The sequence below is a fragment of the Stegostoma tigrinum genome, chromosome 7, assembly GCF_030684315.1.
Source record: "Stegostoma tigrinum isolate sSteTig4 chromosome 7, sSteTig4.hap1, whole genome shotgun sequence".
Lineage (NCBI taxonomy): Eukaryota > Metazoa > Chordata > Chondrichthyes > Orectolobiformes > Stegostomatidae > Stegostoma > Stegostoma tigrinum.
In genome coordinates this window covers 65,564,691-65,589,780 of record NC_081360.1, presented here as the reverse complement: position 1 = coordinate 65,589,780, position 25,090 = coordinate 65,564,691, and the positions used below count along the sequence as shown (strand labels likewise).

At 40.1% G+C, this 25,090-nt stretch overlaps 1 protein-coding gene across 2 annotated transcripts in view; it reads left to right on the top strand.

Annotated features, from left to right (window-relative positions):
- The first annotated feature begins 3,878 nt into the window (after window positions 1-3,878).
- The window catches only part of itgb5 (integrin, beta 5), a 133,510-nt gene continuing 112,298 nt past the window's right edge, over window positions 3,879-25,090 (top strand). Inside the window, exons 1-3 of one of the 2 annotated variants that reach the window (XM_048534303.2) lie at window positions 3,879-4,390; window positions 4,614-4,699; window positions 19,946-20,153. In XM_048534303.2, coding sequence (XP_048390260.1) covers window positions 4,303-4,390; window positions 4,614-4,699; window positions 19,946-20,153 — 382 coding nt within the window. In that variant the 5' untranslated portion in view covers window positions 3,879-4,302. Of the gene's footprint in view, window positions 4,391-4,613; window positions 4,700-19,945; window positions 20,154-25,090 lie in introns of those variants that run through there. The other variant, XM_059647360.1, reaches the window with a different exon arrangement.

Sequence of the window (25,090 nt, the reverse complement as noted above, 5' to 3'; positions counted from 1 at the left end):
TGATGAAGGCAGAGTGGTAGATGTTGCTATATGGACTTTGACAAAATTTTCCACAAGGTTCCTTATGGTAGACTGGTTAGTAAGGTCAGATGACATGGAATGTGGGGAAGCTAACCAATTGGATACAAAACCGGTTTTAAGGTAAGAGACAGAGGATCGTGGGTAGAGGGTTGCTTTTTGGACTGGAGCCCTGTGACAATGGTGTTGGGTCCATTGATTTTCATCATTTACATGTTATGGACCAGCCCAAGTCCCATCAAGATATTTTAAGAAGGTAGCCTAGATCGTAACTTTTTCTTATTTTAAAAGTGCATGTTCTGGATGTAATGCAACTGGTCAGATCACTTGATGTTAAGCAAAACATAATTTATTTAAACACTGTAGTTAAAATACCAACAAAAGAAAGATAATTTAGAATAACAACTATTGGAAAACCTAATCAAATAATAGATACAGTAGCTATTATTAATTAACTAATGGCCAATGGGCAGATAGAGTTTTATTTAGATAAATGTGACGTGTTGCAGGGCAATGGTAGGACCCTGGGAAGTGTTGTCAAACAAAGAGACCTAGATGAGCATTCTTCCTTGAAAGTGGAATCTCAGGTAGACAGAGTGGAGAAGGTGGCATTTGGCACATTTGCCTTCTTTGATCAGAAACTGAGTATGAGGAGTTGGCATGTCATATCACGGCTGTACAGGACAATAGTTAGGCCACTTTTGGAATTCTGCCGAAAAAGGAAATCAAAAGAACTGCAGATACTGTAATTCAGAAACAAGAATAAAGATTGTTGGGAAAGCTCAGCAGGTCTAGCAGCATCTGTGGACAGAAGTTCTGAGCAAGGATCACGTGACCCAAAATGTCAACTCTGATTTCTCTCCATGGATGCTGCCAGATCTGTTGAGCTTTTCTAGGAATCTCTATTGTTGTTTTGGAATAGTGCATTCAATTCTGGTCTCTCTGCTATAGAAAAGACGTTGTTAAACTTAAAAAGGTTCAGAAAAGGTTTACAAGGTTGTTGCCTGGTTTGAAGGACTTGAACCATAAGGAAAGGCTGAATAGGCTTGGCTATTTTCCCTGCAGGAGGCTGAGGGGTGAACTTCTAGAGGTTTATAAAATTACTTGGGGCTTGGATAGCATGAATAACCCAGGATTTTTTACCCTTGGGTTGGGGAGTCCAAAACTAGAGGACATAGGTTTCAGGTGAGAGGGGAAATATTTTAAATAAGACAGGGGGGCAATTTTTTTTTCATGCAGAGGGTGGTACACGTATGGAACAAACTGCCAGAGAAAGAGCTGAAGGTTGGTACAATTACAACATTGAAAAGGTACCTGAATGGGTACTTGAATAGAAAGGGTTTAGAGTGATGTGGGCCAAATGCTGGCAAATGAGACTAGGCCAGATTGCAATGTCTGGTTGGTGTGGATGAAGACTGAAGTGTCTGTTTTCATGCTGCATGGCTCTATAAATTACTAGAAAGTCCCATCAAAAAAGTGAAAACCAGACAGACCACTTAGTATCTATCTAGGCACTTAAATTACAATGGGAAACAGCCCGATTAACCGAGTACTCCTTTCTCATAAATGAGGGCTCATAACAAAACTGGGAAAGCTGTCCCACTGACTAGTCTGGCAATAGCTTGACAGTCATACTCCCTGAATCATTCTGTACACACAAATGTCCCATAACCAACTATCACCATCCCTGGTTATTCCTCTTCTACCTGCTGAATACACTCAGCAGAGTAGCATACAGTCAGGAGGGAAATCTACCAAAATTGGCTCTGCACCTCACGAAGTCAAATAGCATTGGATCAGACATAATAATCATCAGCAAGTTTTTTTGCTAATGTACTGTCCCCGCTCCTGACCAGCACTATTGATTGACCTGATCGAGTCTGAAAGGACATTGCTGCTGGGCTAAGTCTGTAACAGGTAGTGAGGGAAACTAAAGGGAAATACACAAGTCTCATTCACACCAATCCACCTGCCACAGATGCATCTGGCTCTGACAGCATTATTAAGTGTAACCATTGAATGGTTCTTATGAAGTCAAAGCCCCATCTTCACATTGAGGACATTGAAGTTGTGTAATGTGGCACCATCACTGTGCTAAATGGGACTGACTTCAAATAACCTAGCAATGAGACTAGGCATTCATGACACACCTTGAGCAATCAGCAGCACCAGCAGAAGAATTGAGATTGCTGCTGTTAAGAGATCCCGACTTTCAATCTCCTTCTAGCTCCTTCGAATCCATTTTTAGGACCACACCCTTCTTATCAGTAATTGGTACTAATGTATTCCACAACTTTGATGTTTACTCTTCCCCAGAGGAATGGCCTGCAACCACTCCATGACAGCCTTGACCCTGGCAACTGTGAGAAAACCTACCATTCTGAAGTCACATTTGTGGTCAAAAACACACTTGTCTGTTTCCCCATATTACTGCTCTTCCACTCCTCTATCTACCCTCCTGTACAGCTGGGTCATCCATTACACTACATACCTATCTCTGACTGCACCCCTCCAAGCAGCCAATGCTCTCACTAGCATCCCAGGCAGAAAAATCAATTTGTAGCCATTTCCTCAGCGGACCCCTGCACTATCTGCCTGGTTCTCTTGGATTGCCTGGCAGTCACCCATTTCTTTGCTGTTTCCATACTTCCAGTCCCCAACCATGACCATTTCTCCAAAAAGCACTATCCACATAGCCCTTAGCTTCATAGATTCATCTGTGACTCCCTTCCAGATATTTTATAAGTAACCTGTTTAGAAATGTTTGTCCACACGGCTGGATCAGATGGCACTTGAAATCAAGCTTCCCTGGCTCAGGGGAAAGGGACATTACCACTAATGCCACAAGGGGATTTCACTAAACCTTCATATGTTATTGGTCAACCTGTTCAGATAAATTAGTACACACCTGTAGAATAAGTGGGTCTTGTCCCCAGATCTCCTGGCTCAGATGCACGACAATTGTATCTCAAGAACGCATCATCCAAGCTACCAAACCCAGAGCTAAGTTACTGCAGCTAGTGACACTTGATGTACTATCTACGTACTGCAGAATACGCATGTCACGTGACCAGGCCACACTTTTCCCTCAACCTCATTTCACTTAGCAACATTCTTTTTACTTGTATCGAACGGAATAATCTTCAGATATCGATGAACTTTTTAAATACTAATAAATGGGACTATTAGTTTTCACACTTGGTACTGGTTGCAATAAACCACACGCAAAACATCTTTTCTGAAATTCCAACATCAGCTTAATCCACTACTTTATATATCACTCAGGCATGATCGCCGAATCGGGTCCTTTCCTGACCCTGACAAGTCACGAACTAGCTTAGCTTCTTCGCGGTAATTAACACCAACTGAACTATTTTCAGCTGATTGACAGGTTACTGCTGCAAACCAGGCAGCTCCTTGTTGAACAAAGCAAACCAACTTGCTCGAAGGTTGTTAGTTTTGTGCTCTACTCTAACTCGCAAGTTTCAACCCGAAAACAAGGCTCGCCGGAACGTTTACGTGAACATAATTGGCTACTCTTTCTGTTTACGTCTCATCGTGCGCCCCTTGCAACAGTTATGTAACAAAAATCATTGGGTGTATTGCCAAATCACTGGTGGCCTCCGAACTAAGTTTCGGGCCAATGCAGACCTGCATCTAGAATGTTTAAACTGAAGTGGATTAGCCTGCTTTACATGCACGGCTCCACGGACTCGCTCAATGCGGCGGGGTACAGGCAGCTTTTGGTTTGCAGACGGGAGAGAGCCGCGGAACTGCAAGGGTTAACAGTGTGTGCTGCGCTGATTGGGCCGCAACGTGCCAGGCGGAGAAGGGATTGGATGATGCGGTGAAGGAGACGCTGTCCCGGAGCTCGCGATTGAAGAGCAACAAAAGTGTTTGGGGGCGGCCGGCAGTGCACTGCACCGGCTGCTTACAGCGGGGCTGTAACTCAGTCAGCTCATAGCCATGTGAACTTCAATCCCTGGCGAATCCGAGAGGCAGAGCGAGCGGAGAAGAAGTCCGTGCGAAGTTAGTGCTGGGAGTTGGACATCGGGCATCATTCGGCACTCTCCGGCTCGGCCCCATGTCAGCATGAGTTTCCGAGATGTCGACCGCACAGAAAAGTTTGGGAGACGTGAAGTCTCGAAATGTTTGAGTCGAAAGTCCACTTGTGATTGTTGTAGCCCAGCGTCCAACTGTTTTTGACTGGCGACTTGAGAGCTGATCGGATCGTGGTTGGGGCTTGGGGACAAGATATGTTTTGAATCCTCACATTCAACAGAGATGCAAAAAGCCAGGGTCAAGAAAATGACCTTAAATTATTTGCTTTTATCGTATCTAGTTTTTTACCTGATTTTGCAAGACGTCAGCGGTAAGTTAAAACGATAGTTAAAGCGTTTTGGTCGAAGTCGTTAATAGTAAATAAGTGGTCAGGAATGTGTCTTGTATTTAGTTGCTGATGCTTCAGGTTTGTGGAGTAAACCTTGACTGCTGAACTTCAGCATGAACATAATCTGAAGTTGTGGAAAACGAACAATTTGCGCCCTTACTTAATGGTCATGCATGGGAAAGTGACAACTTTATTTGTGTCACAGGTTCCAATATTTGTACAAGTGGACGTGCTACCTCCTGCAAAGAGTGTTTGCTTATTCATCCTGACTGTGGCTGGTGTATTCAAGAGGTAGGCTGCTTGGCAGACTTAAAGAATTGCTATAAACTCACAAGCTCCCAATTTACGAAACATTGTATTTTCCTGCAACCTCCATTTTCGCTCTTGAACGGAACATTTAGGTTAGCTCGTGATTGAGATTGTTCTTTGTCCTTTGGTTCTTGGGCTGCTAATAACAGTGACTTTTAGGGAAACATGCGGATAAAAGTGTGGGAAATTTGTAAGTTTGGTTAAAAAGAATCAATAACAAGTAATTACGATAACATTCTGTCAGTGAGTCTGTAATGTTGGCCTGCAGTGGATTATCAAATATAATATAATTTGCTGTTCAACTTTTTACTATTATCATGGGAAGCACCAATGAAAATTCACCAAATACTTAGTCCGAGTGGAGGCACTGCAACATCGCCACTGGTATAATCGCAACAGATGAGTTGTCGTAAATAAAATACGGACTCGGAAGATTCATATTGAAAATATGTCTTTTAAATGAAAACTGTATTACGTCTCCATTATCTGATCCAAACATTCCTGTCATCAATATTATATTTGATTTGAAACTGACTGGTGTGTTATGTAGATATCAGTCACACGTATACAACATAACACATCTGTTGGTAACATCTGCTTAAAATGGAATTTCAAATATGTACCTTCACATATGAGAATGTGGAAATAATATATCTGAGCTTTGAGATTTTTAATAGTGCATTAAGTTAATGTACCAGAAGGAAGCTAATTTGAAGTGAAGTTCCATTTCACCTGATGGAGTGGTGCTGTGAAAACTTGTGATTTCAAATAAACCTATTGGACTATAACCTGGTGTAGTGTGACTTCTGATTTTAAGAATGTATATTTCTATCCTCCCAGTTGGATTGAATCAAACAAAATACTTTCAGGAACTCTAATAACTTCTAGGTGTCTACTGTTTATATAAAGAGGAGGAGGCGGTACAGCTTCTTGAGACTGATCTGTTGTGTTAAATCAGGGTGTTGCGAACTTTATATCTTGTTTGTCTGCCTTTGTTCTGTGACCTTGTGTAAATTTATTGTCTGACAATGATCTAGAATTTGGTTTTGAGCATTTCAACTGACCCAGCATTCACAGCCTTTCATGGAAATGAGTTCCAGATTTCTGTGACCATTTGTATGAAAAAGTGCTTCCTGATTTTGTTTCTAAATGGCCTGGTTGATTGATAATATTATTCCCTCATCTTCTGCCAGCCAACACTGAATGTAATTGTGGGGTCTGAACAAAGTTTGTCCCTAAGTGAAGTATTACTTGCTAATTGTTGAATTCTAATCTGTTTGAACTAAGATCAACATTCTTTTTAGTCTTTTTTGATTACTTTTTGTTATTCATACTAATTTCTATTGATTTGTGCACATGGAAACAAATGCTCCTCTGCTTGCAGTCTCTCCTGACTTCTAAAAATAAGATTGATTTCTCTTTGGATCTGAAGTGAATGATTCTATACATTTTTCCTTGAAGTGCAACTGTCATAGTTTTATTCCATCACTTCATCTGCCTGTTTTCCTTTCTGAACGCTTCAGCTCATCGACTCTGTGTTCCTTCTTAGTGTCACCTGCAAATTTTTATATATCCTACTCTTTGTCCCTTCCTTCAAAGCTGTGTCAACAACAAATAGACTTGTTAAACCCTACACAACAACAACAGTGAAGTTGCTGGAAAAGCTCAGCACGTCTGGCAGGAAATCTTTGTCACAAAGCAGATATTCATTCAGCTACAAATGCCCCTTTCTACTGTGTCTAACCGCATCTAAAGATCCCCTGCCATATTGTGCTGTCACTGAATTTGATTCATTTTCTAGTTCCTTTCATCTCCAATCAGACTCTACCCAACTCTTCTTGTCCACATGATTCACATCGTTTTCTCTTGACCATATTAAACTGCTGAGCAGCTTCCCTTCCCGGCTTCGATGTTAGCTGATTTTGATAATGGTTTCATATTCTTGTAGTTTTTCTCTTCCCATCAAAACTTCCATGACTTTCCCGTTCCTTAGTAAAAACCATTCTTGATCTACCCTGTCCTGGCTACTGTCCTGCATGATCTTCAACTGCCTTTGACATTCCAAAACCATTTAATCTCTGTCTAATCAGTGTCCATATTTTCTGCAGCTCTGTGTTTGAAGCCACCCAATCAATTTTCTGACTGTACCACAGTTGCAAATGACATTCCATGAGACAGTAACTATGATAAGCTATTCCTCCTCATTCTTCCTAATCCTTACATGGCCAACTGCAACATTCTGTTTCAACCTGTCCTCCACTATCCAATAGGATAGGATTACACTCACTTGGTTCCAATCTTATCAACCCAGCCATGGTCATAAAAATAATTCTCCTTGTACTTGCAGTCTTTTAGCTCTGGAGTTCCCAATTAGTCTGTTCATGGCTGCCCTCTATTCCTCATCTACATTCTGCCATCATAAAAACTCATCAGATTCCACTTGGAAGCTCATGACACCTGAATCATCTTTGCTATCATTCTTAACTCCAGTAATGTCTCTGATTTGTCTGACTGTCCAGAATATGATACTGAAGCATATGTTTGTTCCAATTAAATATCGGAAAAACAAAAGGTATTGCTTTAATTTAATTTCCCTGGCCCTGAGCACCATCCATCTCCACAGCAGCTATTTAATGTTTAGTGAGAGTGTGTTCGCAACTTTGACTGTAACTGACTTGACATTGTCTTCCAAGTGTTTAACTGCTCTATTCCCATAACTGGTTACTTTTACCTCTGCTTTGTTACCCACCTCCAGGCTGTTGTGCAAATCTGCTGAAACCATCATCCTTGTTCTTTAAGTATTATTTCCATTCTCACCTTACCTATTTCCCATCTTCAATGCTACATGAACTTGAGGACATCTAAAACTCTACTGCCTGTATCCTAACTGCCGGCAAGTTCCAATAATCATCACCATCTCTGCTTATTGATTGATATTAGCTTCTGGATAGTGTTATAAAGTGGAGGTTATCCCCCCTCTGAACTAAAACCGAAACCTCCAAAGAGGAACATCATGCCCCGTAATCTGTGAAAGGACTGTGAAAAGTGGTGTAACCTGCTTTTCAGCAAATTCTAGTGGTTGAACAAAATAAATCCCTGACACACACTTTACAGGCAACAAATAACAATTTGATTATCTAACTCTAACACTGAACAAATTTACTAAATTATTAACAAATCCAAAAAAACCTACTAACTACTATTTCCAGATAAAACAAGATCCTAATAGCATGCTGTTCCAATAAATAGAAGTCCTACTTAAAAATAAAATGAGTAGAATATAGTCTTTCAAAATTACAGCCATATTAAGTATATCCTTTAATGCTCTGTGCCTTGTCCGTCTATTTGTTCTGCCAGGAATGCCTCCTTAGTTGATTCTTCTGTCAGGAATATTAACTAGTTATGCTGTTGGTACCTTTTGATATTTAGATGGTGCTTTCACAGACTCCTAAAAGTTTTAAAGAGAGCCAGCAAGTTTCTCATGAGAGCTGTTAACTGTGGCAAAAGGCATTTAACTTTCCTATCTTTGTCCAACTGCCCTTTACTTTTATACCCCCGATGACATATCAATTTCTTGCAATCAGATTGGTTGTCAAAACCATCAGATTCAAATTTGAGTGGTTATTGGTATCTAAGTACTTGATTCAAATTGACTAAATTCAAAAACCTGTTGTCTTGGTAAAAATGCTGTTTGGCGTGCAAACGTCATGGCCTTTCGGTGCAAATGTTTCAATTCGGGTGCTGTCTGTAATTGCAGACTTTCAAGCTGCTCAAGATATGGTTACATATTTCATACCAACTCCATTTGTATATAACATTGAATACAATGTTTCTATCTTGTATCAGCATTTTTCTTTTAAACCCGCAACAATGCATCTGCCATAACATTTTCATGACCCACAATGTACGATATGTAAATTAAATGCTTGTAACATAAGACTCCAAAGAAATTGCCTGGTGTTCTTGTCCTTAAATCTTTTCAGAAATGTCAAAGGATTGTGATTAGTATACACTGTTGTCTTTGATGCATTGTTTGTGATGTAAACATTAAAATGTTGTAAGGCCAGTATCAAATGCAATAACTCTTTTTCAGTGGTTGACTTTTTTTTTGGCAGATATATTTCTTTTTCCCTGAAAAATAACCACTTGGCTTTTCAATTACATAATCGTCCTCCTGTAACAACACAGCTCCAACCCCTACATTGCTTGCATAAATGGCGACTTTAAAGGGCATCCAAAAGATGTGTTGTGGCTAAAACTGGTGCGCTGGTTAACACTGCTTTTAAATTCTCAATGCCTCATGGCATTATTTTGTGCTCCGAAATTTTGTGCTTTTTTTAACAAATCAGTCAACGATGCCACCATACTACTAAAGTTTGGTACAATTTTCCTGTAAAATCCACTCAGCCCTAAAACCCGTGGCACCTCTTTCTTCAAGATTAGTCTTGGAAACTCCTCAATAGCCTTTGTCTTCACATTCCTTGCCGTTATCTGTACATACCCAATTGTTGTGCTCTAAGAGTGTCACATCTTCTGCCTTCACAAATTCTGCTTTTGCCAAGTTTATGACCAACTTTGCCTTCCATTGTTTTCAGAACCTCTGTCAAATGCTCCATGTGATCTTTCCACGAATGGCTAAAAATCACTAAGTCACCTATGTAGATAGCACAGTTAGTCAATCCTGCAACAGCTCTGTTCATAAGCCTATGAAAAGTGACTGGTGCCTTTTTCATTCCAAAGGACATTACTTTAAATTGATATAGCCCATTTGGGTTTAGAAAAGCTCCTCTTCCTCTCTCTGACTTGTCAGTAACCACGAAGTAAGGTCAACTTTGAGATGTAAATGGCTTCTCCTACTTTTTTCCACACAGTCCTCCAGCGTCCAAATTGGGTTTGAGTCAGGTTTGGCCATGGCGTTGACCTTCCAATAATCTATGCCGAATCATTGAATACCATTAGGTTTGGGAACCGACATGACTGGTGAACTCCATTCACTTTGACTCGGCTCTATAATGTCTTCTTGGAGTATTGCTTCCACTTACTTCTGAACCTGCTCTGTTTTGAGAGGATTAAGCCTGTAGACATGTTGTATTAATGGAACAGCATTCCCTACGCCAACCTCGTACTATAATGTTAGTCCTCCCCATTCTCCTACTACGCATGTCCTCACAGCACTGCAACAAATCTTTCAGTTCAGTTCTGTGTTCCTGGAACAGAGAGCTCACTACTATGTCCAATTCCTTAAGGACTTGCTCATTTTTCAGTTTGTTCTAAAGAACAGCAAAATCCATATCATCTGGATTTGTTTCCACACTCAGAGTGGCAGTAACTTTTATACCTGTTTCTCTGGTTCACTTTCCCTGTCATAGTAACGTTTCAGCATGTTCGCATGACAATATCATGTGTGGTTTTGGCCTCCTTTTTCTGAGAAAGGATGCTATTGGTTTCAAGGGTGTGTAGCAAAGGTTTACCAGGCTGATTCCAGGGATGGTGGGACTGACCTATCAGCAGAGTGTCTTTGCTGGAGTTCAAACTAGTTAAATTCTCCCCACCCTGGTCTGAGAGTCATAGAGACTTCTGAATTTCTAACAGGGCTAGACAAGGTAGATGCAGAGAGGATGTTTCTGATAGTGGGCATGTCCAAGCCAGTGATCACAGTCTGAGGATTCGGGTAGAACATTTAGGATGGAGATGAGGAGAGTGGTGAACCTCTGGACTTCATTTCTGCAGGAAATAGTTGGTGCCGAAACATTGCATGTATTCAAGAAGTAGCTAGACATAGCACTTGGGGCAAATGGGACCAAAGGTTATGGGGGGAAAGCAGGATTAAGCTATTGAGTTGAATGATCAGCCATGATCACGACGAATGGCAGAGCAGAAATGAAGGGCCGAGTGGCCACCTCCTGTTCCTATCTTCTATGTTCCTGTACCTGATGATTTTTTTCCCCCCTATTTAGCATCTTTACCAGATAATTCACCTGACTCAACTTCTTCCCAATCTGATAGGGACAACTAAATCTTGCTTTGAAGGGATCTACTACCACTAGTAAAACCATCAATACTTTATTCCCATGGGCAAAAGTACAAATTTTAAATTTCTTACTGCTTCTTCTTTCATTAGGTTCTGTGCCAGGCTCAAATGTTGTCTAGATAATTCACCTACTCTGTTTAATCTTCTCTCACTTCAGATTAGTAGTGTGAGATCTCTGACTTTGGACCTATCAACTTTTCCTCAGTTTGTGTCTGAATATCAATTCAAATGGAGTAAACTGAGTTGATTCATTTGGAGCGTCTCTAATAACTGATAGCATAAGTGGGATATCTTTATCCCAGTCATTTAGGTAATCCTGGCAATAAGCCCTCAGCATGGTCTTTAGGGTCTAATGTCACCCTTCCAATGTTCCATGTGATTAATGATTGTACACACTTCATATCAAGTGTTGGATACCTAAACTATCCATGACCACCTCAAATAATTCACCAGTAAATTTGACTAAGTCTCCTTGGATAGCCAAGAAAAGGTTAAAGAAAGCAAAAAATTCCTCTACAGCTGTTTTTGCCTTGACATTGCACAATGGAATTGCTTCTGGAAACCTGGTAGACACATCCACAATGGTTAGCAAATACTGGTTCATGTATGCAGCTTGGCCTGCTGTCTTCAACATCTTTTATCATTGAATTTTGGTCGTGTTTTTGACGTTTGTATGTATCTCTACCAGTTCTTTATGGGGTGGGGGGGTTCATTGTCACCTGCCTCCTCAGTAAACTTACCTTCTACCTCCATTTCCATCATTTTAAGTTGGCTATCCTGTCTAATTTGCAGTTTCCAAAGTTCAAATGCTCTCTCTTTCTATCTTGCTCTTTATTTACTTTTTCTTTTTGTCTTTCCTCTGCTTGTAATTATAATTTAAATGGTTTCAGTTCTCTATCTTCTAACATGGCTGTGCTTTCCCTTTCTTTCCCTTCAAACTCCAGTTATCTTATTTACTATTTAATTTTAGCTCCACAGTACTTAACAATTTCTCTGGAATATCTAAGTGCTTGGCTAATTCAATTACAATTTCAATTTTCTTCTTATCCCTAGTTAAACCCAATTAGAGCCTGTCTGCTAATTCTAAGTGTCTCATTTCTGTTTTTCTAAACTTTCTTGGCAAATTTAGGAAGCGCCTTCAACCTCTTTAGCTACGTTAAGAGCCATTTCCCTACTCTTTTGATTTAACCAACTACAAGCAACCAGAGTTAAACAGATTTTCCACTTGTGACCTAGGTTTTATTTAAAGATCTAGCTCACCTAGTCTCCAAGTCTGTTTAAATCTGCTGGGACCTTCCAAACTCTAAATCTGTTCAGACTCTTCCCATCCTTTCAATTCCTGGACATGAGGCCACAATCTGTTATAAGGCAGAGGTTGACCCTCCTCCACTAAAACCAAAACTCCCAAAGAGGACCATCTTGCCGTTTAATCTGTGAATGAACTGTGAAGTGGTGTAACCTGCTTTTCAGCAACTTCTAGTGGTTGAATAAAACAAATCCCTGACACACACACTTTACAATTAACAAGTAACAATTTATTTATCCAACCCTAAGAGTGAACAAATTAACCAAACTGTTAACAAACTGAATAAGCCCCTTCTAACTACTAACTATTCCTGAATAAAACAAGCTCCTAATGGTATGCTGTTTTAATAAATAGAAGTCCCACTTATATAAAATTAAATTTAAAGAAGCAGAATTTATCTTGTGAAATTACTTCCAGATTATGTGTATTCTGGAATGCTCTGTGCCTTGCCCATTGATTGTTCTGTCAGGAGCACTTCTTCAATTAATTTCTTCTGTCAGGAATGTTAACTAGTTGTACTGTTGGTACCATTGATATTTACATGGTGCTTTCCCTGGGACTTGTAGGAGTCTGAAAGAGCTTGTGCTTCTCCCTTGAGAGCTAACAGCTGTTAACTCTGGCAAATAGCAATTCTCCTGTCTGTGTGAAACTGCCCTTTTCTTTTATGACATGCTGATTTCTTACAATCTGATTGGTCCTAGGTTGTCAAAATCATCAGATTTAAATTTGATAGGTTTTTGATAACCAAGTGCTTGATTCAAATTGATTAGCTAAATTCAAAAACCTGTTGTCTTTGTAAAAATGTTGCTAGGCCTGCTAATGGGACGGCCTTTCAGAACAATTGAATCAGTTCAGGTGCTGTCTATACTTACTGCTCACAGACATCTCTAAGCATAGAAAAAGCACAGTCTTTTAAAGGGACTATGCAACGCTTACCACCCCCCCCGGCCCAACATTTTACAAACACCAACATTTTACATACACTAAATTCTAACATCCAATCCACAAATACTCTACCCAGTTTCACGACAATGGTAAAAATTCAATTTAGAATTCTTCCCTTGTTATCAAATCACTGTATTGCTTCTTTCTTTCTCTATAACAACATGTAGCTCTTTATGATCTCTGATTCTCCAAGTTTAGCTTCTCATATGTTTATTTTAAATGGCTCCACTTTTGATAACCATGCCTTATAGGTCCATAAGCTCTAACCTCTAAATTCCCACCCCAAACCTCGTTGACACTCTACCTCTTTGCCTTCCTTTTAACAACCTGCAGATAACATACCTGTTTGATCAAGCTTTTGTAGCACCTTTTTTGACTCCAGCTTCTGCACCCCAGACAATTGCCACCGAAGTAATAAAATTATTGCCAATAAATTGGACTGTCAGTTTTGCTAATATTTAATTTGATATTATTGTCACATGCACTGAGATACAGTGAAAAGTATTGTCCTGCATACTAACTAGACCAAACATACCTTACAGATGTACAACAAGGTCATAGAACGAATGCAGAATATAGGGTTTCACCTACAGAGACGATGCAGAGAAAGAAAAAAACTGAGAGGTCTGTTCATAAGTTTGATAACAGTGGGGAAGAAGCTGTTCTTAAATCTGTTGGTACGTGTTTTTAAACTTCTGTTTCTTCTGCCTGATGGAAGAGGTTCAAAGTGAGTATAATTAGGTGGGAGGAGCCTTTGATTATGTTGGCTGCTTTCCTGGGGCAGCAGGAAGTGTAGTTGGAGTCAATGGAAGAAAGGCTGGTTTTCATGATAAACTGGGCTGCATTCACAACACTCTAATTTCTTGCTGTCTTGGGCAGAGCAGTTGCCATACAAAGCTGTGATGCATCCAAATAGGCATCTTTCTACTGTGCATCTGTGAAAATTGGTAAGAGTCATTGTGAACATGCCGAATTTCCTTAGCCCTCTGAGGAAATTGCACCATGTCACAAAGCTGTTTGTCTCCCTCCTGTACACCATCTCATCGTTGTTTAAGATCTTGACACACTGCATTGGTGTCATTGCCAAATTTGTAGATGTAGTTAGAGCTGAAATTGGCCACATATTTGAGTCATTGAGGCATATAGTAAAGGGCTGAGTACACAGCCTTGCAGGGCACTAGTGTGGAGGAGATGACCTATCTTTACTGGTCTGCAGGTCAGAAAGTCAAGGATCCAGTTGTAGAAGTGGGAGCTTAGAGGTGAGTTTTATTGGAATCATGGTGTTGAAGTGGAGCTAAAGTCAATAAATAGGAATCTGACATAGGTGTCCTTGTTTTTGTTTTCTGATGAAGGGCCTAGGCCTGAAACATCAGCTTTCCTGCTCCTAAGATGTTCCTTGACCGGCTGTGTTCATCTGGTTCTACATCTTGTTATCTAGTTGTCCTTGTTGTCCAGATGTCCCAGAGATGAGCGTAGAGCCAGGGAGATGGCGCCTGCCATGGACCTATTGAGACCTTACACTAATTGCAGTGGATCAAGGCAATCTGAGAGGCTGGAGTTGATGGTGTGCCATTACTAACCTCCTTGAAATACTTCATAATAATGGATGGCAGAGCTACTGCACTGTGGTCTTTAAGGCATGTTGTCCGATTCATTTTTAAATGGGTGATAATGATCTTCTTGAAGCAGCTGGGCATCTCTCATCATTGTAGTAAGGAGGAGTTAAAGATGTCTGCAAATACACCCCACCAGTTGGTGCGCACAGGATCTGAGTGTGCAGCTGGGGACTCCAACCAGGCCATTTGCCTTCTCTGGAGTCTCCCTCAAGACGGCTGATGTAACATCTGTGGCAGTAACTGTAAACACAGGTGCACCCAGATCTCTTTTGAGGAATGCTCCATACAGACAGCAACCTATTTTCGTCCCCCATTCTGCCTGCTAGTTAACTGCATAACCCAAACATGATTTTTTTTTAAACCTATACCTACTCTATTTGATCAACCAATATATATCTAACAGCTCAGTTACTGTCTTTAACAATATCTTTCATTAATTTTCAGTCCAACAAAATTAATTTGCAGGTACTTGTTTATTCCTCCCTTAAATAATAAACAACAATCACAATTTTCTTTATTCAAAAGCATAATTTCTGAATCCAGAGCATTTAGGTGAGCAATTTTCTTTAAACCTTGAATGGAAACTATCTATTTGAAGGTATTAAGATCCATTCTTTTCAAACTTGCATCAGATCTAGTGACATTCCCGCTTTGACCAATGTTTCGATTCCACTGTGCTGATTTTGTTGTTTAATGTGAAAATGAATACAAGTCGTTCATTTAGTAACTTTTTTATAACCAGTAGTAGACTTACCTGCATCCATTTGTAATAGATCTGTATTCCCATTCTCTTTTAAAACCCTGTGCTATTAGTCTCAATATCACTTGCAAATATTTTCATGTTTCATTTTGTACCTCCTATTACTTCCTTCTGTTAATTAAACGAATAAAAGTCTCCAGTTCTGGATTTTCACTTTTTAATATATTTATTTAAATTTTTTCTTTTGCTGAAGTGCTCAAATATCTCTTACTTACTTTTACATTTTGGTAACAATTTTTAACGTACTCCATCAATGATAGATTCTAATTGAAGATACACAGATTGTTCTACAAGTTGATTTTAAGTCTGCATCAGTAAGAATGACAATTTAAAGGATTGTAATAATTAGGTATTTACATGCAACTTTAATCAATGCTACAGGGACTTTGATGTTCAGATTGCTTTTCTAAAAAAGGAAACATGTTCACTTTAATTGTTTTGTTTTTCTTTATATCCCACAATGTTCTTACAATGAGTTACTTACAAAGAAGCATTGAATTGAAAACAAGTCTGAGTCACTACTTTAAAAGAGTAAAACTGTTCATGTCTGTGATTTCGTTCTTCCCAAGTTCAGAAATGAGGCCAATGTGAGGATCCTCTATTTTTGCAATTTATTCTTGATGGTTGGAATAGACTTGATCTTTTAATTCTTAGGTAAAATTAAAGTTTAAATATGGGGTTCTTTAGTTGAGAATTAATCAGGGATCAGGCCAATGTTTTAAGCTTTTGAAAATAAATCTAGAGTTATTGATTGCTGACTGAGCTATGAAGACTTTAATTCAATCAAGAAGATTTGAGGGTACTACAAACCACAGAAACCGTACAATGGTGACTTAGAACTGAAAAGAGAGTTTCCAATTTGGAAAAATACTCTAAATGTCTCCGCCAGCTGTTTGTTTATTGTACATTGTCCCTGTTTATTTATAAAACATTTTATATTGGCATTTAACAGACACTGACGATTATCATATCATATTAAAAAAATTCTGATTAAGATGATGTGATAAGTAAAAGGACAACTAGTTGGATTTTTAATTTTAATTACCTGTAGGTTTTGATACATTAGTTATCCATTCTTGTACACACATTCTGTATAGTTATTTATCTATTTTAAAGATTTCGTATGATCTGATGGAGATGAATAATATTTCCCGTGTTGTATTAGATGAATAGTTTAGAACAGTTGGATGTTCCATCAAACCTATCCATGCAAGATTTATTCTTAGTATAACATGGATTCTGATATTATAAACCTAATAAATTGACATATAAGCAATGTGGTAGAGATACTCAACAGGTCTGGCAACATATAGTTCTATAGAATCATACAGCACTGAACAGACTCTTTGGCCCAACTTGTCTATGCTGATGAGGTTTCCCAAACCATTTGCCTGTGCTTGACCCATATGCCTCTAAGCCTTTTCTTATTCGTGCACATGTTCAATTGTCTTTTAAATATAGTAACTCTACCTACATCTGCCATTTCCTCTGGTTTGTTCCACATATGAGCCACGTTGTATGTGTGTGTGTGTGTGTGTGTGTGTGTGTGTGTGTGTGTGTGTGTGGTGGGGGGGGGGGTTGGGGTGGTGGGGTGGTGGGGGGAGGGGGAAGGGGGAAGGGGGAAGGGGGAAGGGGGAGTTGTCCCTCGGGTCCCTTTTAAATCATTTTCCTCTCTCCTTAAAGTTATGCCCTCTAGTTTTGAACTCCTCCATCATAGGGAAAAGACCTTTGATATTCACCTTATCTGTGCCCCTCATGATTTTATAAACCTCTGTAAGGTCAACCCTCAGCCTCAAAAAAAAAGAAAGAAACAATAATAATTTGCCTCTAAAGATTCTTCTTCAGCATTAATTAAATTTTTTCCAACAATGTACTTAAATGCTTGTTGATAATTATATTGCCTTCAGAATAGTGATACAACAATGTGCAGATGAGCTTGAGTTTCTTCATTCTCTGCTTTTAAAGAACATTGTTCTTTGCCCATTAAAGTAATTGAGTGGATATTTGAGGCTTGGAAAATTAGGAAAAAGAAAATCATAACCTTCTTAAAACTGTGCAAAATGATACCCACAATTTGTATTTTTATAGTGCTTTTAACATTGCAAAACATCCCAAGTTGCTTCAGCGAGGATAAATATATAGATACTGATAACTGATTTTAATCAACGTTGGTAGGAACTAGCAAGATGGGGTGTAAAACGGTGCCTGACTCACTCAATCTAAAATCAATTTGGAGTAAACTTTGTGGGATCTTTCTGCTCCCGTCCAATTGAAGTGATAGAGGATGCAATAAAGCCAGAAAAGACACTAGGGCTTACTAATGCTTAGACAGAAGAAGGTGCATGATTGGTTTGAGTGATATCAGGAGCGGCATGGTGGATCAGCATTTAGCACTGCAGTCATACAGCGTTAGGGACCTGTGTTCAATTCTACCCTCAGTTGACTGCGTGCAGTTTGCATGTTGTCCCTTTGTGTGGGTTTCCTCCAGGAGTTCTGGTTTCGTCCCACAGTCCAGAGATGTGCAGGTTAAGTAAATTGGCCATGATAAATTGCCAATAGTGACCAGGGATGTGCCGGCTACGTGGATTAGCCATGAGACATGTGGGGTTACAGGGATAGAGTGGAGGGGTATTGGGCCAGGGTGGGCTCCTTTTCAGAGGCTAGGTGTGGACTGGGTGGGCCAAATGGTCTGCTTCCATATCAAAGGGATTCAATCATAGAAAAAATAAAGAAGCAAATTTTGAATCCAATACATTTGGGATAGCAGAACAGTAGATGATGTCATGAGGAATAGATAGAGTGGGAATTTTGAATAATTTGGGAGAAATTTCAAATAGAATGTTGAAAGGATGCATCCTGTTGTCGATGCAGATGTGAATGGGAGCTCAGGCAGTTGATGAGATAAAAGTGGAGGCAAGCAAATTATTTCCATTTTGTTGTTCAGGGTGCTTGTGTCTACTTATAAAATTCAGTTCTCAGCATAGATAAATATCATTAAAAATACTATTTATATTTGTTAGAAACATATTCATTTTTCCTATTTACAGCTATGCAAATAAACTAGTTGTGGATTTGAAATTTAGTGTTTTGTGCCTGCCACATTTAAATACTAACCACACTTCTGTGGTGATAATGGGAACTGCAGATGCTGGAGAATCCGAGATAACAAAGTGTGAAGCTGGATGATCACAGCAGGCCAAGCAGCATCTCAGGAGCACAAAAGCTGACGTTTTGGGCCTAGACCCTTCATCTGCAGTGCCTGGAGATGCCAGCACATGGCTGCGAGTATCTGTTTCAGGACTCACAGGGAGAAACACTTCTGAAGGGTCTGGATGTTCTGGGTCTAGAGGTGGTCACGTTTGGAGACAAATTGGGAAGGCTTGAATGTCGACTGTTGTCCATTGGGGATGTCCCGGCTCCGTAGGCCGGTGCTGAGGAAGGTGATGTGACTGTGGTACCTGGTTTGCTTCAGGACATGGTTGAGCAGTTTCAAGGCTGAAGAGATTACAAGAGAGTTGTAGTGGGAGAGAGATTCCCTGAGGTTGGTTTGGAGGGAGGAGGACCACTTCTGTGGTCATCTGCAATATCTCTTGCCTATAGCATAAAAATAAGTTAGAGTGATGATTTTTTTTAGGAAATTCATACTGCGGTAGAAATGTCAGTTGTTAACAATTGTGCATTGGCATCATTTTAAAAAAAAGTTATTTAGAACTTATTTTTGACCTAGAATGTGTTTTTGTTTACTATTGTCTGCATTTAAAATAGGGTGGAATCAAGCCCAGAATATTTTGGGAAGTAGTGGAGGTGATGAACACCTATTTTCACTGATGTTTTTGTTTAAATTCATTCTTAGGCTGAGGGTGTCACTGACTAATACCATTTATAGGAAATTTGGAAAAGGGAGAGGCTGGTATGTGCAAGTGGGCACAGCAATGTTTCAGATTCCTTAAGCTTACACTCATGCGTGGGTCATTGTACTGTAGTTGAATGTTGTAGCTAATCTTCAACAAACGCTTTCCCAAAGTAGACTGCTACAACAATGGCTGTTGTAGTAATCGTGCATGTTTCATGCTATTTTGGCTCATTATGCTGGTTGCTATGGTTCACTGTCCTTGAGACCACCATGTACAGCTACAATTCGGTTTTTGTATCCTGTCCATGCACAGCATTTTGTCATATCACTTTGCTTCACCCATGCACGAAAATTCAGTAGACAGAAAACAGTCTTTGAAAGTTGCATTTGAGGTTTGTAAATACATCTGGAGACTGACCGTTGATGTTCTTTCAGTATAACTGCAATTTTTTGCCTCCCAAAAATGTGAAGGAAGGACTTCTATTGAATGATGATAATGACGTTAAAGAGTTAAAGTTGATTGCACAGGAAGCATATATCATGTGAAAAGGAAATCTTGTATTGGAAAAGCCAGAACAGTCCTAAGATGGTTAAGCAAGAACAATGATTGAATTGTCTCTTGTAACTCATTCTCTTGAAAAATTTACATGTAGCCCGCTGTGTCTAGTGTGGTTACTGAAGTGTTCTTATTTTCTTTGTTTGTTTTTGATCTTTAAGGAATTTGGTACCAAGAGAAGCTTCTCTTCAAGATGTGACTTTAGGGAAAACTTGATTAAAAGAGGATGCATTGTTCACTTTATAGAAAGCCCTCAAAGCAGCATACAGATAGAAAGAAACTTACCATTGAGTAATAAGGGATCAGGATCATCACAATCAGATGTCATTCAACTCGCGCCTCAAAGGATTGCACTTACACTAAGACCAGGTAAAAGTTTTGTATCACATTCTCCATAGAGACTGATAACTTGAAGAAAAAGAAAATTGAACTGTCCGCCTTCAGTTGAAAGAATAACATGATTTAATATTTTTTAAGCTGTTACAGTAACGCCTAAAAGCACTATTGATTGAACGCTTTGGTAGGCCATCTATGCTTAAAATGATAGAAATGAACTCCTTCCTTTTATCTTTAACACCATAGATAACCTTATTCACAATTGTACCTTACGTTTTACTATAAGTAGATATTCATTACTCCGGGACCCCAAAATTAATCTTTGGTCTGGATATTTGCAGTCAGGATGTCTCAGGAGCCCTTAAAAATGACCAGACTTGTACCAGTTCAAACACTCATGACCTCATTCTCAGACTTTTCGGTTTTCTGGAATGCCTTTGTAAGGGTGTGGGCTGGATCCAGTCGTGGGTTTGCACCTTGCCTGATTCCATTGCAGGGATAGGAATGTCCTTCTCTGTAGTTTTCATGGAGTCAGTCCAGCTTTTAAAAGAATTGCAATACACAACATGTCAGGGGTGCCATGAGCTGTAGTCTCAAATGAAGAAATCTTTTCGAAGCGTAGTTAAAAGGATCTTCCTTTTGTTCCCCAAACCAGCTCCTGCAGTCCCTCATGCCAAGGCATAGCTCATAACAATCCCATGAAAAGGCGTGGCATCTTCATGTCCATTCGCTAACTATACACTTCATGGAAATACCAAAGCCTTTTGTGAAAGTAAGATATGTGAAATAACTTACCTTTTAACAGGCCACATTCAAACTCCTGACACGCCCAGTAAAATGTTTGATTAACATCTCTGGCTGTATGCGCTATGCTGTTGATTGCATAACGCTTATTTATATAAAGTGAAGACGTTAAAGTTCTTGCACTTTCACTTTTTTGATACTTTCAAAAATCTGGATGATTGGTATTGGGCTGTGCAATAAAGAATTTTTATTTCCCCCAAGAAAGTGCACAGTTATCAATGTGTGACCTTTTTTGTTAACTTGTTTTCATACATCGTTTTGACACTAGATCTATGCAATGGAAAGGAAGTGCTATACTTTAGCATGAGAACATGAAGGGCCACAGTAGTTGTTTGAGGAGAGAGAAAGATCTTGGCAATTTCTCGAGAGGCAGGTGGTGCTGGCTGTTTTCTTGACTCCCACTACATGTCTTGAGTTTAAATTGAGGCAGCAGCTTCTGAGGATTCAGTTCCATTTCTTTTCATGCTCAACTTGGTAATCTTTTAAATCTGGAACTATCTTTGACAGTGAGAGCTCTTCTTGATTTTTTTTTAAAGAGCAAACTAGCCAAGTTTCCAGCCCAAGTACAAATACTTATGAGAGATAATGGGAACTGCAGATGCTGGAGATTCCAAGATAATAAAATGTGAGGCTGGATGAACACAGCAGGCCAAGCAGCATCTCAGGAGCACAAAAGCTGACGTTTCGGGCCTGGACCCTTCATCAGAGAGGGGGATGGGGGGAGGGAACTGGAATAAATAGGGAGAGAGGGGGAGGCGGACCGAAGATGGAGAGTAAAGAAGATAGGTGGAGAGGGTGTAGGTGGGGAGGTAGGGAGGGGATAGGTCAGTCCAGGGAAGACGGACAGGTCAAGGAGGTGGGATGAGGTTAGTAGGTAGCTGGGGGTGCGGCTTGGGGTGGGAGGAAGGGATGGGTGAGAGGAAGAACCGGTTAGGGAGGCAGAGACAGGTTGGACTGGTTTTGGGATGCAGTGGGTGGGGGGGAAGAGCTGGGCTGGTTGTGTGGTGCAGTGGGGGGAGGGGATGAACTGGGCTGGTTTAGGGATGCAGTAGGGGAAGGGGAGATTTTGAAACTGGTGAAGTCCACATTGATACCATATGGCTGCAGGCATCCACTGTACCCGGTGCGGCTTTCTCTACATTGGGGAAACCAAGCGGAGGCTTGGGGACCGCTTTGCAGAACACCTCCGCTCAGTTCCCAACAAACAACTGCACCTCCCAGTCGCAAACCATTTCCACTCCCCCTCCCATTCTCTTGATGACATGTCCATCATGGGCCTCCTGCACTGCTACAATGATGCCACCCGAAGGTTGCAGGAACAGCAACTCATATTCCGCCTGGGAACCCTGCAGCCATATGGTATCAATGTGGACTTCACCAGTTTCAAAATCTCCCCTTCCCCCACTGCATCCCTAAACCAGCCCAGTTCATCCCCTCCCCCCACTGCACCACACAACCAGCCCAGCTCTTCCCCCCCACCCACTGCATCCCAAAACCAGTCCAACCTGTCTCTGCCTCCCTAACCGGTTCTTCCTCTCACCCATCCCTTCCTCCCACCCCAAGCCGCACCCCCAGCTACCTACTAACCTCATCCCACCTCCTTGACCTGTCCGTCTTCCCTGGACTGACCTATCCCCTCCCTACCTCCCCACCTACACCCTCTCCACCTATCTTCTTTACTCTCCATCTTCGGTCCGCCTCCCCCTCTCTCCCTATTTATTCCAGTTCCCTCCCCCCATCCCCCTCTCTGATGAAGGGTCCAGGCCCGAAACGTCAGCTTTTGTGCTCCTGAGATGCTGCTTGGCCTGCTGTGTTCATCCAGCCTCACATTTTATTATCTACAAATACTTATGATTTTGTTTGTCTTTCAATCTGAGCGAATGTTCCTTCTGCATTTCTGCAAGGTGAGCCCCTACAGACATTTAACCTTTTAGTGGTGCTTCGCTGCTGGATCCTGGCAGGCTGCCTGTGTCCATGAGTTTCACGGATATTTAGACCTGCTCTCTCAGACCCCATTTTCTGTAGCAGTATGATTCACAGGAATAGTATCTGCAGGAAAATAATGCAATAAACCATGCTTGAGATATTAACTCCATTTTATCTTAGAAGTAAATCAGCAATTTAAACCATAACTACTTACACATTCTCAAAACTTCGATGGGACGTTAGAGAGTAGCAGTCTGATAATTTGAACACAAATGCCATTATTTCCAACTGTGAATGTATTTATAACTCTTCCGCAAGCTAAGTTATGACTTTAAAATCTTTAATAGCCATGTTTTTTCTTATTCATTAATGGGATGAGGGCATTGCTGACCAAGCAGCATTTATTGACCATCCCTAATTGCCCAGACAGCAGTCCAGAGTTAATCATATTGCTGTGGGTCTGGAGCCACATGTAGGCCAGACCAGGTAAGGATGGCAGTTTCCTTCCCGAAAGGATATTAATGAACCAGATGATGGGTTTTCCCTGACATTTGACAATGAATTCATGGTCATCAGCAGATTCTTAACTCCAGATATTTTATTGACCATATGCTGTGGCAGGATTCGAACCCGCTTCCCCAGAACATTATCTGGGTCTCTGGATTAACAGTCCAGCGATAATACCACTAGGCCTTCGCCTCCTCCATGAACTGTTACCCAGAATTTTTTTTACATGGACCTTTGAATAGGTCACCTGGCTCCCTTGATTTCCGCTCTGAATAAAAGGGAAGTCCAACAACATAGCAGCGATACTACGTTCCATGTAATGATGCCTGAATACAGCAAACCTTGTTTTAACCAGCATCTTATTCATAAGCATTCTTGATAAACAGGCAAAAATCATACCTCTCAAATACTGGAAATTTATTGTATTATCACAATCTCCATAATATCCAAGTAGTCAGTTAGGGTGGCGAGTAAAAAGGCTCTCTGCCAGTAAGTTTTATTTAAGGCAAAGTTGCACGATTTTTTACATGATTTATGCTGTAAATGAAGTATAACAATAGTGTGCATACCCCTTGCATTACATTTCTAACACTTAGAGTGTGATCACACATTGATCAAGATGTTCACCTAATTAGTCAGTATACTCCTGGTCTCTTAGCAGCTGGCTAATAAAAAGTTTGCTGTTTTTTGGAATTCAGAGCTCAGCCTGTCCAAGATCAGTGTTGCACTGTGTCACCCAAACCTCTTTATGATTTGTCTTTACTATTTCTAATTTGCTGTGTCATCACAGTTTTATTTACTCTTAAGAGGAAGCATGTGTTTTTGAAAGTTGCATGAGATCTAAAGCAAGATAATAGAAAGAAAATGTAAAGCTGGAAACTGCTCATGAACTATAAGCTTTTGCTGTGGAAGGAATGAAAGTAGGTCATCAAGTTGAAAATATTTATCTTTTTATTTGTGTCATCTAATTACAGTGGCATTCAGAGCTTGAGGTAGTACCATTGGAGGCTCTTACTCAAAATGTTTTTAACTTGTGCATTGGACTCATCCTGTTATGTATTATTTATGCTCACAGTCTCCAATGATCATTATACAAGAATAGTTCCCTTTAACTGCAAAAAACTAAGTCAAATATACTCAAAAATTCATTAATTGCAGCTGAATATTCAACAATTTAAAACAAGGTGGACTCAAAACTGTTGAAACAACAATGCAAAAAACCTTAATGTAACAAATTTACATAGAGTAAGGTTTAAAGCAGCTTCTTTGAATATGGAGTTTTGACCAAGCAGGTTTCTCTGTCAGTGTCAGCTGTCAATCCTCTAAATGTCTATCAATCTGCACCAGTAAATTACTACAGAATTTAGTTCAGAATTCTGTTTAATATTAAAGTATTTTTGTTCGTATGAATACATTGCATATTTCCAACAAAATACAGTTTGTTCCAGACTGGGGCATTTCAATTGTAGAGTGCTGGTAGAGTGCTCATTAACCCTATTTCATAACGGTTCCAATTAAGTCATATGTATAAAGTGTCATTTGTAGCAGTATTGCAAATTCTGATAGGTATTTAACAGAATTCAAATGAAGGTCGATGCTTAACTGTTAGCCGTCATCAACTGATGTATTCTCCATGGCCACTATCAATCAGAGTCCGCCTGCCAACCAATCACATGCGCTGATAATATTCCCATCGATTTTTAGTATTTCTTACAAAATGTCCTGATCGTAAG